The sequence below is a fragment of the Phodopus roborovskii genome, unplaced genomic scaffold (genome assembly GCF_943737965.1).
Source record: "Phodopus roborovskii unplaced genomic scaffold, PHOROB, whole genome shotgun sequence".
Lineage (NCBI taxonomy): Eukaryota > Metazoa > Chordata > Mammalia > Rodentia > Cricetidae > Phodopus > Phodopus roborovskii.
In genome coordinates this window covers 33,953,257-33,968,785 of record NW_026126525.1, presented here as the reverse complement: position 1 = coordinate 33,968,785, position 15,529 = coordinate 33,953,257, and the positions used below count along the sequence as shown (strand labels likewise).

The 15,529-nt window shown below is 37.0% G+C and overlaps 1 protein-coding gene across 1 annotated transcript in view; it reads left to right on the top strand.

The window, feature by feature from the left end:
- Slc30a9 (solute carrier family 30 member 9) overlaps nt 1–15,529 on the top strand; it is a 55,064-nt gene that overhangs the window by 16,274 nt on the left and 23,261 nt on the right. Inside the window, exons 3-9 of the mRNA XM_051198624.1 lie at nt 1,857–1,916; nt 4,203–4,302; nt 5,105–5,197; nt 5,526–5,608; nt 6,956–7,014; nt 12,840–12,907; nt 14,489–14,591. Coding sequence (XP_051054581.1) covers nt 1,857–1,916; nt 4,203–4,302; nt 5,105–5,197; nt 5,526–5,608; nt 6,956–7,014; nt 12,840–12,907; nt 14,489–14,591 — 566 coding nt within the window. The remainder of the gene's footprint in view (nt 1–1,856; nt 1,917–4,202; nt 4,303–5,104; nt 5,198–5,525; nt 5,609–6,955; nt 7,015–12,839; nt 12,908–14,488; nt 14,592–15,529) is intronic.

Genomic DNA, 15,529 nt, shown 5'->3' with positions numbered 1-15,529 from the left:
AAAGGGAATAGTTTAGCATACTTGTATATTCTAAATTACTTAGTTGAGTCTGTTTTTGAACTTCGTTGTGGTAGCTTTCTGTGTATTCTTTGAAGTTTGTGTTTTCATTAAGTTTTTGTTGTTTTGTGTTTTATTTTGTTAGATTTATCCTGGTTATTGGTGTATTTGTGTGGTTTGCTGATTTTCAAAGTGATAATATAGCATATACTGTTGAGCTGTTGTGTGAATTTAAGAAGTTGATACAACAGTAATGTTGGGCTCACAGTGGGGGCTTAAAGAAAGATAGCCATTGTTGTATTTGTTGCCACTGCATACAAACTGACCAATGAATGTAATAGTTTGTTCCTTTGCTGGTGGGCTTTTTGTTTTTTTGCAGTTTTTAAAAGAAAACAGTGTTGCTGTGAATACCACATTCCTCTCTTCTGCTGCCCCTGTGCCAGGATATTTTTGCTCTATTGACCTGGAAGAATTACTGGGTCATAGTTTTGATGGGTACTTGTGTTTGTTCCCACAAGCAGCCATATTCTCATCCTTCCGTCCTTTACCAAAATTGGGTATTGTGGTTTTTCATTTTCACTATTGTAACGGTTGTAAAATGAAATTTGGTTTCGTTTGGATTCACTTAATGAAATAATCACCTTTTCATATATTTAATGGTAGTGTGCAATTGTTTTTCTATGCATGTTTGTTCTAATGCTTATTTTAATGAACGCTTCCTTAATGATCTGGAGGAAGTTTTAAAGTAGTCTTGATACTAATCCTTGTGACTCTATTTGTTGGAAATAGTTCCTCTCAATTTAAGACTTTTCCTTCTCCCTTAGGAAAAGGTTTATTGTTTTGTGTGTGTTTGTGTGTGTGTACAGGTCTGTGGGGGCCAGAGGACCTGTATTTATGTGGTTTGGTGATTTTCAAAGTAATAATAGAGCACATGCTGGAGCTACGGGCAGTTGTGAGCCACCCACCCATGTGCTGGGCACCATACTCTGAAGAGCAGCAAGTCCTCTTAAGCTGAGCCATCTCTCCAGCCCTGTCATGCCCCCCCCCCCACACTTCATAGGATGCTTTGTTGAATAGATTTTCTGAGTTTAATTTACTGATTTTTCCCCCCTTTATATTGTTTATATCCTGCTTACAAACTTTCTTGTTGGACTGATGGTGCGATCCTGTAATTTCATCATTCAAGAGACTGAGGCAGGAACATTGTGGATTTGAGTCTATTCTGGGCTTTGTAGTGAGACCCTGCTTCATAAAAAGAAAGGAGATCTTTCTTTATCATAACAATAATTTGTTTGTCTACAATGGGGCATTGAAAGGCACTATTATTTGAATTTGTATTTATAACTATTCATTTTGCTTATAGTGGGAGGTAGATTTCAGTTTCTTTTTATCTTTTACCTGTATTAGTACCTTTTGGGGGTGTGAACGGAGCTACAGTTGTCTAATATGACTTAATACACATCTTTACTGAATGTTGTCTCTAAAACAGTGGAAGGATTCTTTATACCTTTTTTTTTTTCTTATTTTAAATGTATCTGCAGTTTGACTGTTAGATAGAACATGTTATAGGTTTGTTTTACCCTTTAAAATAGGTCCTTTTGTCAGTTTTCGGAAAGGTTTTGGTATGTGTGTGGATGCTGAGTTTTATTAAATGCTTTGTCTTTAGTTCTTGAAATGATTTCATGCTTTTATTAGTGAGGGGATACATGGCTTTTATGAAGTTTGACACTTATGTTTTATAGGATGAATTAAAATAGTTTGTGATAGTATGGTTATTGCTATATATTGCTTGATTAGATTAATAAGTTACAGTTTTGTTGGAAAACTTGAATGTAAACTTGTTTTAATAAACTTTACAGCAGAAAATATAGACGCAGAACTCAAAGCCCCACTTAAACAAGATCCTCTCCAAGTAAGAGGTAAATACATTTTATTTGATGTTTTAGTATGTGGGTTTATATAAACATACAGAATTTATGTGGAGGTCTTTAGCATTATTCTAAGAATGTAGTTTCGGTTTGCTTTTGTTTTAAATAGATTGACCATCAATTTTTATTCTATTTATATGCTCCTTTGTGCTGAAGTTTATCTTGCATTTGTTGACAAATATTTTAAAACTTTAAGGAACCAAACTTTATTATTTTTAGAATTTTAATTATTTTTAGTAAAGCAATGTTATTAAAGAACAAGAGATCAGTACCTTCGGCTATAGTTTGTTTAAATTCAGGTGGAGTTTGACTGTTAATTCATGAAATCAGTAGTCTGTGCGATGTGGAACACCATGGTGTCGGATGAAACAGGCTCAGTTTTAGTTCTCATACTTCCTAGCTGTCTAATAGAAGGCAATTTAACCCTCTGACTTCTGTAAGATGGTAAAAAATAAAAACTCCCTCATCAGGGTGGCTTTGAAGATTATACATGCAGATAGTTAAGTAATCAAGAGGCATCAGCATTTGGACTATGTACGTGTGAGTTGCCTGTGATTGCAGACTGTCAGACTGGAGCAGGGTCCCAACACACACTCACACATACACATATATACACATAATTTAGCACTGGGATAGCAATGAGAGTCTGGGGCAGGGTCCCAACACACGCAAGTGTGTGCGCACACACACACACACACACACACACACACACACACACACTTTCTCTCTGTCTCTCTCTCACTACTGGGATAGCAGTGACCACTGCAACCATCATCCACAATCTGGACTGAGATAGACCAACAGGAATTACTAGCTTTTTTTTTTTTTTTTTTAACGAATTTTTTTAATTCCTTTCAGTTCTAGGATAATTTTCCTTTCAGTTCTAGGATAGCTCATACCCAGATTTTTAGTTTTAGGGACTTGAAGTGCAGGCAAAAAGTAATTGGAATACCTACATATACTTCATATGCTTTGGCTTTTAGAACTTCATTCTTGAAATGTTCTTAGTAAGATGTATTATGCATTTAATTTTAGAGCTCATGTATTATTGTTTTGAGAGGATTTTTTTCCCCCACAGAAATGAGTCATTTTAGACTAAATTTTTCTCCTTCCATCTGGAAGTGAAATGGAGAACTAGGAGAACAATGTGATATGGAGTGACTAGGTGACAGTCGACACAGAACACACTTTGGTTGTCTTAATCTTGTTCAGATGTTCACTTAAGTTATTTATGTCATGGGAAAGAAAGCCTTATTCTATATGCTTTAATTTTTATGTTGTTTTGGGGTTTTTTGTTTGTTTTTTGAGACAGGGTTTCTCTGTGTAACAGTCCTGGCTGCCCTGAAACTTGCTTTGTACACCAGGCTAGCCTTGAACTCACAGAGATCTGCCTGTCTTTGCCTCCTTCTGCTGGGACTAAAGGCATATGCCACCACCACCCAGCTTTTGTGTTTTATTAATACAGAAAGGTATTATGTAATTTTTTTTTTTTTGTTTTTTGAGACAGGTCTTCTCTGTATTAGTATTCTGTAATTTTTTAACTCACAAACTATAATCTGTACCAAATTAGTATCATATTTTTATGGCCTACAGTTTGATACCTAACAGTTAATTTCATAGAAAGCAATATTTTCCTATAATTTGTAAACTTCTTATAATTTTTTAGGTTTCTTCAGCCTTGAGTGCAACTATCAAGTGGCCTTAAGTTTTTTTTTTTTTAAACAAGAAATGTTACTTAATGACCTAGAAAACATATAAATTATTATGTATAAGGAAATCAAAGCATTTTATAAAAGTTTCTATCCTATATTCAGTATCCCTTATTACTTTCTGCTTTGACTTGTCATGAATACTGATTTCACTCCACAATTTATAAAACACTGAATTATTTTGTAATTTTTGTTGAAACTTCATTTGGACATAGACCCAACATTGTTTTAATGCTTTAGACAGAACAGTACTGATACAAGGTGTCTACTTGATAAAAGGTTGGTATTTTAGCATCAATTAGAGGTGAGTTGTAGAGATAAACACTAGATTTATGATCCATCCTAGTTTTCTTATATTCTTGGTTGTGAGCCTAGCCTTTAATGGCCGAGCCATCTTTCTAGCCCTCCTTCCTAGTTTTCTATACTGGGGAAGACATTTCTTTTTCCCAAACCATCTTATACATCAGGAAAAATCACAAATGTCTGTGGAATTCAACAAGTATTCACTTCCCATCCAGTAGGGCTTTCAATGTGTGTACTTACGTATTTCTCTTTGTTTCTGGTTTAGTTAAAGCAGTCCTTAAGAAAAGGGAGTATGGATCAAAATACACTAAGAATAATTTCATCACTGGAGTAAGAGCAATAAATGAGTTCTGTCTTAAATCCAGGTACAGTAATTACTTTCAATGTAGCCCTCTGTGTAAATAATACAGCCTTTATTTTTTTATTAATTTTCAAAATTAGCATGAAGATAATTGTTCATTGGTGTCACAAAACTTCTACAATACAATCAGTACTTGTGACTTGATGAAGATATAAACCTTTCAGAATTGAAGAGAAAGAAAAGTGATTACAAATGTGACTTAGACATTTCTAACTTTTGGAAATTTAATTAATTGTGCTTGTGTATGTGTGTGAGTGCATATGCTATGTGTGGAGACCAGAGGAAAACTTACTGGAGTTGGTTCTCTCCTACTGTGTGGGTCTGAAGGACCCAACTCAGGCCATTAGGCTTGCCAACTAAGGCCTTTACCTGATGAGCAGTCTTGCTGGTACTTAATTTAAATTCTTAAATAGAAGAACGATAGTCATGTATATTCTAATTTTTACATATCTTAAAAGTGCCAGTGGTTATGCCTCTAGTGCAAGTATCACTGAGGGAGTTACAACTCCCAACCAAGTAGTGGTTAGTCTGTCTCTGCCAAGTTTCTGATGAGAACCTGTGCATTCAGGGCTATATGTATGGGAGTGGAATCTATGTTGTATGGTGTTCTTTTTCAGTGATTGTCTTTTTTTCTGTCCCTAGACTACTTTTTTGTATTAAAAATACCATCTTTAAACTGATGTTTAGAAACTGTACAGAGCCCTTCTTTCAAGATGGGGGGGGGGGTGTCACTGTAGTAGTATACTGTCCTTAACCTGTAAGCTATAGGCATTATGTGAATAATTTCAACACATTTATTTCTCCAGTGATTTAGAACAACTTCGAAAAATCAGACGACGAAGTCCCCATGATGATACTGAGTCCTTTACGGTGTTCTTGAGGTCAGATGTGGAAGCAAAGTAAGAGCGTAACCCTTCAAAGCAGAGTGCATGCAGGGTTGGGATTATAAAAACATTTGAACAGAATCTTCCAAATGACATGTTTCTAAAACGATGCTCTCTTTTTTATCCACAATTTGTTCTTATATGTAACTAGTTAAGTAGAATTACTTAGATGTGACTCAGATTTAAGTGTTTTTTTTTTTTTTTTTTTTTTTTTTTTTTTGGTCTGAGTAAACCTACACACACACACACACACACGATTCATTTATATTTAAGTACAATAATAATAATAAAGTTAATTTAAAGTGCTTCTTGGTGGTGATCATGTGTGTGTATGTCTACACAGAGCTTTGGAAGTTTGGGGAAGTCTTGAAGCTCTTGCCAGGGAGAAAAAATTGCGTAAAGAAGCAGAAATAGAATATAGAGAACGTAAGTATTTTTAATTTAAGGCTGATTTAATTTAATTTAAGGTTTGTTGCAGAGTAACATGTAGGTAAGAACTGTACCCTTTTAGTGCTTGCACTTCATGGTTGAACTCTATCGCTCCAGCAAGTGCCAGTTTTCATTGTGGGAACTATTTTAAAAAACAGAATCTGTGTGTTTTTTCTTGATAACTTTCTAAGCTGATAAGAGGAAGTGAACAAACACTTTCTCTAGTTTCTGATGAACAATACAAGAAACATTTTGAATCTGATTTCAAGATTACCATTATAAAAGTGGTAGCTAATGCTTGCAATAGAAAATATTGATTCAACTACCACATTCATTCATTCAGCAAATATTTATTAAAGTCCAACACACATAAAGTGTCCTTCAACTACAGACACAAGACTAACAGAACTGAGTTCAGTGGTTAGAGTTCCAGTTTGGGGCACTGTAAGATTTGTTTTTACACACTTTGAATTATATAAATGTATTTATTGATCCAAAAAGTATTATATGTGTTTAAGACTCAAAAGGAATGCAGTTTGATTTCCCAACACTCCAAACAAATAAATATAGAGTGGTGTTTTCTTTTTTCTGTAATGCTTTTATTCTCCTTCCTAGAAATAACTGTTATTGATAGATATTTCTTTCAGAATGTTTCCAATACATTTTAAATTTTACATGCACACTTTTAAAAGATTTATGTATTTGTATGTGTGCATATTTTTGTGAGTGTATGCACTCACATGTGTGCAGGTACCCTCAGAGTCCTGAAGAAGGCATCTAGTCCCTTGGTGTTGGAGTTATAGGCATTTATGAGCTATTGACATGGGTGAGAGTGCTGGGATCCAAGCTCTGGTTCTCAGGATTGAGCAGCAAGCTCTTTTAACTGCTATGCCATCTCTGTCAGCCTGCACATACACATTTTAACATAATGTAAATGGGAAGGCACTGTGCATATGCATATACTTGTATATCTTGTTCTTCATAAATACCAGTGTAATCCTATTTTTCCATATCCGTGGAAAGAAACCTCTGGTATACATTCCTTCAGATGAGGGGGATAGTCAGGGTCTCACATAACCTAAGCTAGCCTCAAATTTGTTTTGTAGCCAAGATTGACCTAAAACTCCTGATTCTCCTGTTTCCACACCCTAAATGCTAGGACTTCAGGTGTGTGCTAACCCTGGCATACAGTGTTCTGGGTAGTGAACTTTGTATATGGTAAGCATACACTCTACTTGCTGAGCAAAACCTCAACAATTTAACACAATCTTAAGAAGAATAGTTGTATTAATATAGACTGATTAGTAAGACTGTATATGACCTAGACTTATCTAATTCCTGTAGGGCTGTTTAGAAACCAAAGAATCTTAAGAGAATATGGTGATTTCTTGGGCAACACAAAGGTAAGGATATCTTCTTAATTATACATACATGTTATTTGACAAACTCAATACTGCGTGAAATGTCTGCAATCATAATCCAAGAAATTCTAGCAAGTCTTTGATCATAATCCAACATTTTTCTTGAGCACACTGTAATTAACTGAATTGTCATCTGTTCATTTCTGTTTAGTTTTCTTGAAATTAAAATTGCGACATAAGTTTCCTAGGATTCTTAAGCATGTATGGCTAAAGGAGCTTGTTTGCTTACATTTCGGAAGGATTTTCTGTCTTTCATATCTTATATCTCTCATGCATATTGCATACACATACATAAAACATGCAGAGACACATGGATATATATAAAAGTGACTTAATTGCCTTTATCTTCACTCCTTCTACTACTAGTTCTGAGTCACATTGAGGCTTGCAGCTCTCTGATTTTGCACATGAAGACATCCCTTCATGTGCAGTTTGATTGTTTTTTATTATTTGGCTGTACACAATAGACAGTTTGTGTGACTTCATTAGTACATCCTCTCGCTGCAAAATGGCTTAAAGTATGCCTTTGCCTCTGTTCCCAAACTTCTACAGCCTTACCTTTTGCCTCTCAGCTACCAACCCTGCTTCATTCTTCACTGAAAAACAAAACAGGTGTACAAGTGGCTACTGGCATAAAGTGGTTCACTTTGTAATTTTTTGACTTGATATGTGGAATCATAAGCATATGGCCATTCTGTTTTTTAATTTCTATGTAGTATTCAGTTAGTTATAGTCAGTATTTCATTACAATAGGCTTTGTGCTAGATGATTTTACTCAGTGCTAAGCAGATCTAAGAGTTTTGAACACATTGGGGCAGGTTAGGTGTGCTATGGTTAGGTTAGATGGATTAGATGCATTTTCAGTCCTCAGTACTTAAAATTTGCGATGGTTTATAGAGACCTAATTCTGTAAATCAAAGACCATTTTTAATTTGTTGAAAGTACCTATTTTTTCTTTTTTTACCTTTTATTCTTCTTTCATGCATTACATCCCAATTTCATTTTCCCCTCCCTCCACTCCTTCCACCTTTCCCCACCTCCTCTCTCCCCAGATCCACTCCTGTTTCCCTTCAAAAAAAAAAAAAAAAAAAAAAAAGCAGGCTCCCAGGGATAGCAACCAGACACAATAAGACTGGGCACGAATCCTCATATCAAAGCTTCACAGGGCAACCCAGTAGGAGAAAAGGGGTCCTACTCACAGATAAGAGTCAGATACACTCCCATCATTAGGTGTTCCATAAGAACACCAAACTACACAACCATAAGGTACATGCAGAGGCTCTAGCTCACCTATGCAGGCTCTGTGTCTAACACTTCAGTCTCTGTGAGTCCTTAGGGGCCCTGCTCAGTTGATTCACCTTGGTTCCTATAATCCTTCCTCCCATGGCTTCCTCTTTCGCTTCCCCTGGCTCCGCCTAGCACTTGGCTGTGCATCTGCTCCCATCAGTTGCAGGGTGATGCCCCTCTGAGGACAGTTAGGCTAGGCACCAATCTATGAGTGTAACAGAATATCATTAGGAATCATTTCATTGATTTTTTTTTTTTTTTTTTTTGTCAGTTGTGTTTGATTATCCTGGGTCTCTAAGCAGTGTCAGATTTGGGTTCCTTCTCATGGTGTGGGTCTCAAGTTGGAGCAGACATTGTGTACCTCATTTTTTGTCATCAGATAATAAAATTTTATCTACACATGCTTCTAAATATTGTCCTTTCTACAAGAAAGAATTAATATTAGGAGAAATAAAGTTTTCATTCAGTATCTTACCTCCTCTTGTCTCTTAAATTCAGTCCACTTGGGTTTTCATCCCACTGAAATGGCTCTTTCTGAAGTCACAAACAACATCCAAGGTACAAAGCCATCTTTGTCCAGGTAGACTTTCCATTTCGAGAGATCTCCCATCAAGAAGTCAGTAGTGGGTATGTCTGATGGTTTGTGAACTATAATTCCAGCACCGAGGAGGCAGAATCAGGAAGATCTCCTTATGTTCTAGGCCAGCCATGGCTATTTGTGAGGTCAGGCTCAAAAGAAACTCACTCTCTCTCTTTCAAGGAAAGGAAAAAGAAGTTAAATGCCATAGCTGAGTATCATAACTCATGCTTGTGATACCAGCACTTGGAAGGCTAAGGCAGGATGATTGCCACAAATTACAGCTAGCAGCGACTAAGAGTGAGGCTTTTTCTCAACAAACCAAATTAATGCATACCTGGGGCAAAGGCTGCCTATGCAGATTGTGTTTTCTCTGGGTAGCATTTGAGACTTGACTCCTTTTCACACAGTTCAGAATTGGACACAGCTGACACTGTAGTTGGCTCTTAACTGGAGCTACCCCTTTCTCCATTCACTTTGATTCAGGTTTCTCTCTGAGCCCTTTCTGAATGCAGCACAGAAGATGTGCTCTGAAGGTTGCAATCTTCTCATGTCTTGGAAACTAGAATTTCTCCTGGTATTGCAAGGTGACTTTCACTGCCTTATTATAGTGTGGAATAACTTAGACCAGTGACATCTGCCTCTTATATCTGTTCATATGGGCAGTCCTGCTTGTTAGAATTAAACTGTCTTCATTTTTTTGCTTTGGATGCAGACACTTTTCCTATTATACTACTTTGGTCTTACAATGCCCTTGGTTTACCAAAAGCATTCTCTCATCAGAGTAGTTGCTTACTCTCTGATAATCTAATTTTGTAATGTCCCTTTAATTCATTTCCCCTTTAATTGGTTTTTATGCCTTTCCTCAGGATCCTGACTGTGAATTTCTTAGGATAGTCCTTCAGAATCTTAAAAGTACCCTGTGTCCCCTGAATAAGTTAGTCCACAGCCACAGTATTGCTTTCCAGTGGACTGGAACTGCTTTGAGAAGTGTATGTAGTCCCTGGTAGTCCTTTCTGATATCTGTGGTAATTTTAAAAACTGAATATTTATGTACTTAGTGTGCATGTGTGTATATGCCATGATCCTTCTGTGGATATCAGAGGATAATGTGTCTTTCCCTTCTACTGCCTAGGGAACTCAGGTCATCTGACTTGCTGGTGATACTTGTAATAATGTAAAACAAGCTTAATTGTGAAAATTCAAATCTATAAAAAATTAATATGGAGATACAGCTTCAATACTTATCTTTGTTTTGTCATTCTGATCTTTAAAAGTGGGAGTCTCCCAATGAACCCAGAGTTCACTGATTAGGCCAGACTAATTTGTCAGCAAGCCCTTAGGGTCCCTTTTTGTCTCTGCTTCCCAATACTTGTATTACAGATGCACACTGTATGAACATGGATGTTAGAGGTCCAAATTCAGGTCTTTATGCTTGCATAGTGTCTTAGTCAGTGTTAGTCAACAACAGAATACCATATCCAAAAAGTATGTTGGGGAGGAAAGGATTTATTTGGTTTATACTTCCACACAATCGTCCATTGAGGGAAGTTAGAGTGGGAACAGGGCAGGAATCTGGAGGCTGATGCAGAGGCCATGGAGGATGCTTTTTCCTGGCTTGCTCATCATGGCTTGCTCATGCCTGATTTCCTTCCTTCCTTCCTTCCTTCCTTCCTTCCTTCCTTCCTTCCTTCCTTCCTTCCTGTTCTTTTCTTTCCTCTTTTTGTGTTTTGAGACAGGGCTTATCTGTATAGCCTTGGCTATCTTGACTTAGAACTCCCTCTGTCTCCAAGTGCTGGGATCAAAGGTATGTACCATCACTGCCCAGCATCCTGCTTTTACATAGAATCTAGGACCATCACCAGCCAAGGGATAGCACCACTTACAATGGGCTGCCCTTCAACCCATCAGGCACTAATTAAGAGAATGCCATACAGGCTTGCCTGCTGCCTAATCTTATGGATACATTTTCTTATTTTTTTCTTTTTTGACATTTTCTTAATTGAGGCTTGTTCCTCTCAGATAGGTTGTATCAAGTAGACATAAAACTAGCCATCATACTTAATAAGATTTTTAACATCTTCTCAGCTCCCTTTAGATTTAATTTTTTTTTTTTTTTTTTTTTTTTTTTTTTTTATGTACATTAGTGTTTTGCCATAGGCATCAGATCCCCTGGAACTGGAGTTAGATACAGTTGCAAGCTGCCATGTGGATGCTGGCACTTGAACTCGGTCCTCTGGAAGAGAATCAGTGCTTTTAACTACTAAGCCATTTCTCCAGTACCCCCTCCTATTAGAGCCTTTATGGGCCCTTTTATACTTTAAATTCATTAGTGGGGACCACTGTCATCTTCTACAAAATAGATTCCAAAATAGATTACCATGTCCCTTATTGAAGCCTTAGCCTAACCTAAATTATTATCATCTCTTACATGGATGCCCTTTTAGTTAATTTGTCTCCTTATTGCTTTTTCTCTATATCACAAACTATCTTTTGAAATTATAAATTAGACTGTGCAGAGTCCAGTGGTTTCTTTTTGCCATTAATGTTGAATTCAAAATAGTAGTCTACAAAATTCTGTGACTAATAGCCCTACGTGTACTCTCTTACTACCTCCTTCCTTTTCTGCCTATTCTCTTTCCTTACTCCTGCCACTTCTCTTGCTTCCGAAACTTCAGCACAGTGACCCTACATTTATGTACTACTTTGTTCTTGATTTCAACTAAGCTCATTTCTATTTCAGTGTCTTTGGACTTGCTACATACTTCCTCAAACATGCTTCTTCTAGGTTTTTCACGATTGCTTCCTTGCCATTAGGTCTTTTTCCCTGACTATTATAGCTAAAATAATACTCCCCCTTCTACTGAGGTATCTCAGTTTTCTTTGTGATGCTCCTCACTGTCTGATGCTTGGCATTTCTTTACAGATTTTTTTTCTGACCTGAGCTACTAGAGTAAAGGATCCTAGCACCTAGAATTGTGCTAGATAAACAATAGCTGCACAATAAGCATAATGAATAAATTACATTAAGATAAATATAACCATAAATTTAATAGAGATGTAAAAATACAGAAGATGTATAGTACATTGACTCTGGGTGATTAAGAAAGAGTTTTGTAGAAAAGGTGATGCTTGGTTGGGTATAAAAAAGAACAGGCTAGACTTAGATTGAATTGGATAGTGGTAGCATTCCTGGGGGAGAAAAAAAGAGTGAGAAGAAATAACGGGAAGTATACATTTCAGTAACAACAGAATGAAATTTCTTAGGAAGACATTTCTCCTGAATGTTTCTCCACTTGTTGGTGTGTTAGGCAGTTAAACAATTTTCCCTGAAGGTCTTCAGTGTTGAGAGAATGGTCAGTTAAAGCAGAACAGCAGCCCTGCTACCTTCACTGTTCCTTCTGTAAATTGAAGTAGTTGGTTAAGAAACGGAAAAGTTTAGAGCATGTGAATTTCAGCTCAAAACATTTTATTACTTTAGTGCTTAGTTTCTCTGTAGCCATTTCAGATCTTTTCTAGAAGTGGACAGGCTGGGAATTCTAGGAACAAAATCAGCATCTGAGAGTTTGGAAAAGTACCCAAATGCTACTTACTTTAAAATGTGTTTTATTTAATTGCATATATGTGTATGTCGGGTATGTGATATGTGTGCCTCAGAGGACAGAAGAAGTTGTCAGATCATCTACCTGAAGCTGGAGTTACAGGCTATTGTGATCCACCAAACATAGGTGCTGGGAACCAAACTTGTGTTCTCTGCAAAATAGTACATGCCTTTCCATCTCTGCAAGCCCAAACTACACCCCTTTTTAAAGAGAAAGTTTGGATGAAAAGAGTTTAAAAGTACGCTTTATTTATAGGTTTTAAAGAGCATCTTGTACTGTGTCAGAGCTGCTTCCTACTGTGCTTCTCTGAGACTTGGGAAATCTTTGCTCTTGTCTTTCAGCCTCGTTCCAGGGCCGTGTCAGTGTTCCTTAAAGGACCAGGAAAAGTGGTGATGGTAGCTATCTGCATGTGAGTTTTGGAAAACAGAGCCTCTAAAGTAGAAATGTATACCTTTTAATATGTGTGTCCTTGAATGTATAGATGTATTGCCTGGTGGCTAGAGTGACATACAGCTTTTGTTATTTTAGAAGGAAGTTGGGTGATGTCATGGTCAGTGAAGTGGTAGGGAAGCGTATGGACGTTTGTCCTGGGGTTTGTGTGTTTTTTATGAGGATCTAAGTTTCTCCCTAAAAACACTAACTGGAGTTTATCAGAGTCATCTTATTTATTTATTTATTTATTTATTTATTTATTTATTTATTTATTTAAGTTACATTGGCCAGTGTTGCCCAGGCCAGCTCAGGTCATAGCTAAGGAGTATATCTGTTTTTGTATTTTCTCCCACTTAACTTTGGAAGAAACAGTGTTTTCATAATTGACTCCTTTTTTCCCCTCTGGCTTTTTGATTCCTATTTTGTTTATCTTTTATCTATTTTGCTAGTTAATTTTAGGCTATGTACTAGCTGGTTTTGTGTGTCAACTTGACACAAGTTGGAGACATCAGAAAGGAAGGAGCCTCAGGTGAGGAAATGCCTCCATGAGATCCAGGTGTAGGGCATTTTCTCAATTAGTGATAAGTGGGAGAGGGCCCAGCCCATGGTAGATGGTGCCATCTCTGGGCTGGTGATCTGGATTCTATAAGAAAGCAGGCTGAGCAAGCCATGCGAAGCAAGCCAGTAAGCTGCATCCCTCCATGGCCTCTGCATCATATCCTGCCTCCAGTTTCTGCCCTGTTTGAGTTCCTATTCTGACTTTCTTTGGTGATGAACAGTGATGTGGAAATATAAGCAAAATGAACCCTTTTCTCCCCAACTGGCATTTTGGTCATGGTGTATCATTGCAGCAATAGAAACCCTAACTAAGACAGGCTATATAAAAGCATTAATTTTGTAAATCAGTAGGGTTTTTTTTTTTTTTTTTAACATCTTAAAATTACACACCAGAAATTATGAGAGGATTTGGAAATATATAATACATAATCCTTGGAGGATCGGAGGACCCTAGACTAGAGGACTAAGTAAGGACTAAGGATGATACTATGTAGTAAGAATACTTAGAACTGTTGTCAAGAAGGTGTCCATGTTTCTGCTTGGACAATGGGTAAATGTTACTCTGACAGGTCACCAGAAATGGGGCCAGGACAGGAGGAGAGAAAATGATCTTTGGTTTTTAGTTTAAGTGTCTGTAAGGAGGTCCATGAGGAGATGGTCAACAGGATTAGTTCTTTCTGCCAATAGAGTAGAGATAATAATTATAGCCTTCCTTGTGAGGAATGTACATAGCATATAAATAGCATACCACCTAATATGTAATATGTACTCGATAAGTATTATTGTTACTGTGTATTGGTCTCAAGCTCAGAGGGGAGAGCTAGGCTGATTTACTTACACTCTAAATGATATCATAATCTGTACCTTTTCTATTTATGCCTAAACTGTTGCAGTTCTTTTTAATTTACTTTTAATAGAATCAAGTATAAAGTCAGTTAAGTAAACTTTTGATGGAAACTTTTAATTTAAACATATGCTAAATTGTTTTCTTTCTCTCTAGTAATGGCTTAAACTGCTTCTTTAAATTCCTGGCCTGGATTTATACGGGTTCAGCAAGCATGTTCTCAGAAGCTATACACTCATTATCTGACACTTGCAACCAGGTGAGGAGGAAATTCTTCATTAGTCTTAAGTTAAGTTCTTACAGGCTTTAGTCAGAAAGTGATCTGTTAAAAGCACTCTTCAGTTGGCTTTTGGGGAAATGTAGCTTTTTTATTTGAGCATTTAAGAATGGTGACTTTTGTATATTTGGGTTCTGCATTTGTGCTTCCATATCCTCACAACCATCTGTGGATTAAAAATATGAGAAAGAGATGGGCATGGAGGCATATACTTAGTCCTAGCACTCGAAGGAGGGGCAGGTAGAGAGCTCTGTGAGCGTGAACCCTGCCTGGTCTATATAGTGAGTTCCAGTACAGATAGCCAGAGCACTCGAGAAGGGGGGGGGGGCTCTCTACTGTACACACTTTTGCCCTTATCACTATTTTTTTCCTCCTTTCTGTTTTTAAATTTTGTTTATTTTATGTGTGTGGATGTTATGTCTGCATGTATGTCTGTACACCATATGGATGTCTAATGCCACAAGAGGGCATTAGATCACCAGGGACTGGAGTTGTAGAGCCACCATGTGCATGCTGAGAATGCAAGCTAGATTCTCTGCAAGAGAAGCCAGTGCTCTTAATGACTGAACCTTTTCTGCAGCCCCAACCTCACCCGTTACTATTCTTAACAATAGGGTTTAACAATAATGTATGTACTATTTATATTGTACTAAGCATGAAAAGTAATAGAGACATGCTTTAAAATATGAGAGGATATTTGTAGGTTATTTTGAAAATACTGTTTTTTATAAGAAACTTGAACATGGAAAATTTAACTTTTGTTAAGCTTAGTGGGTTGCAACCCTTTATTTCCAGCACTTAGGAGACAGAGACAGGCAGATCTGTATGAGTTCAAGGCCAGACTGGTCTACAGAGTGAGTTCCAGGACAGCCAGAGCTACATAGTGAGACACCGTGTGAAAAAAAGAAAGAAAATTTTAG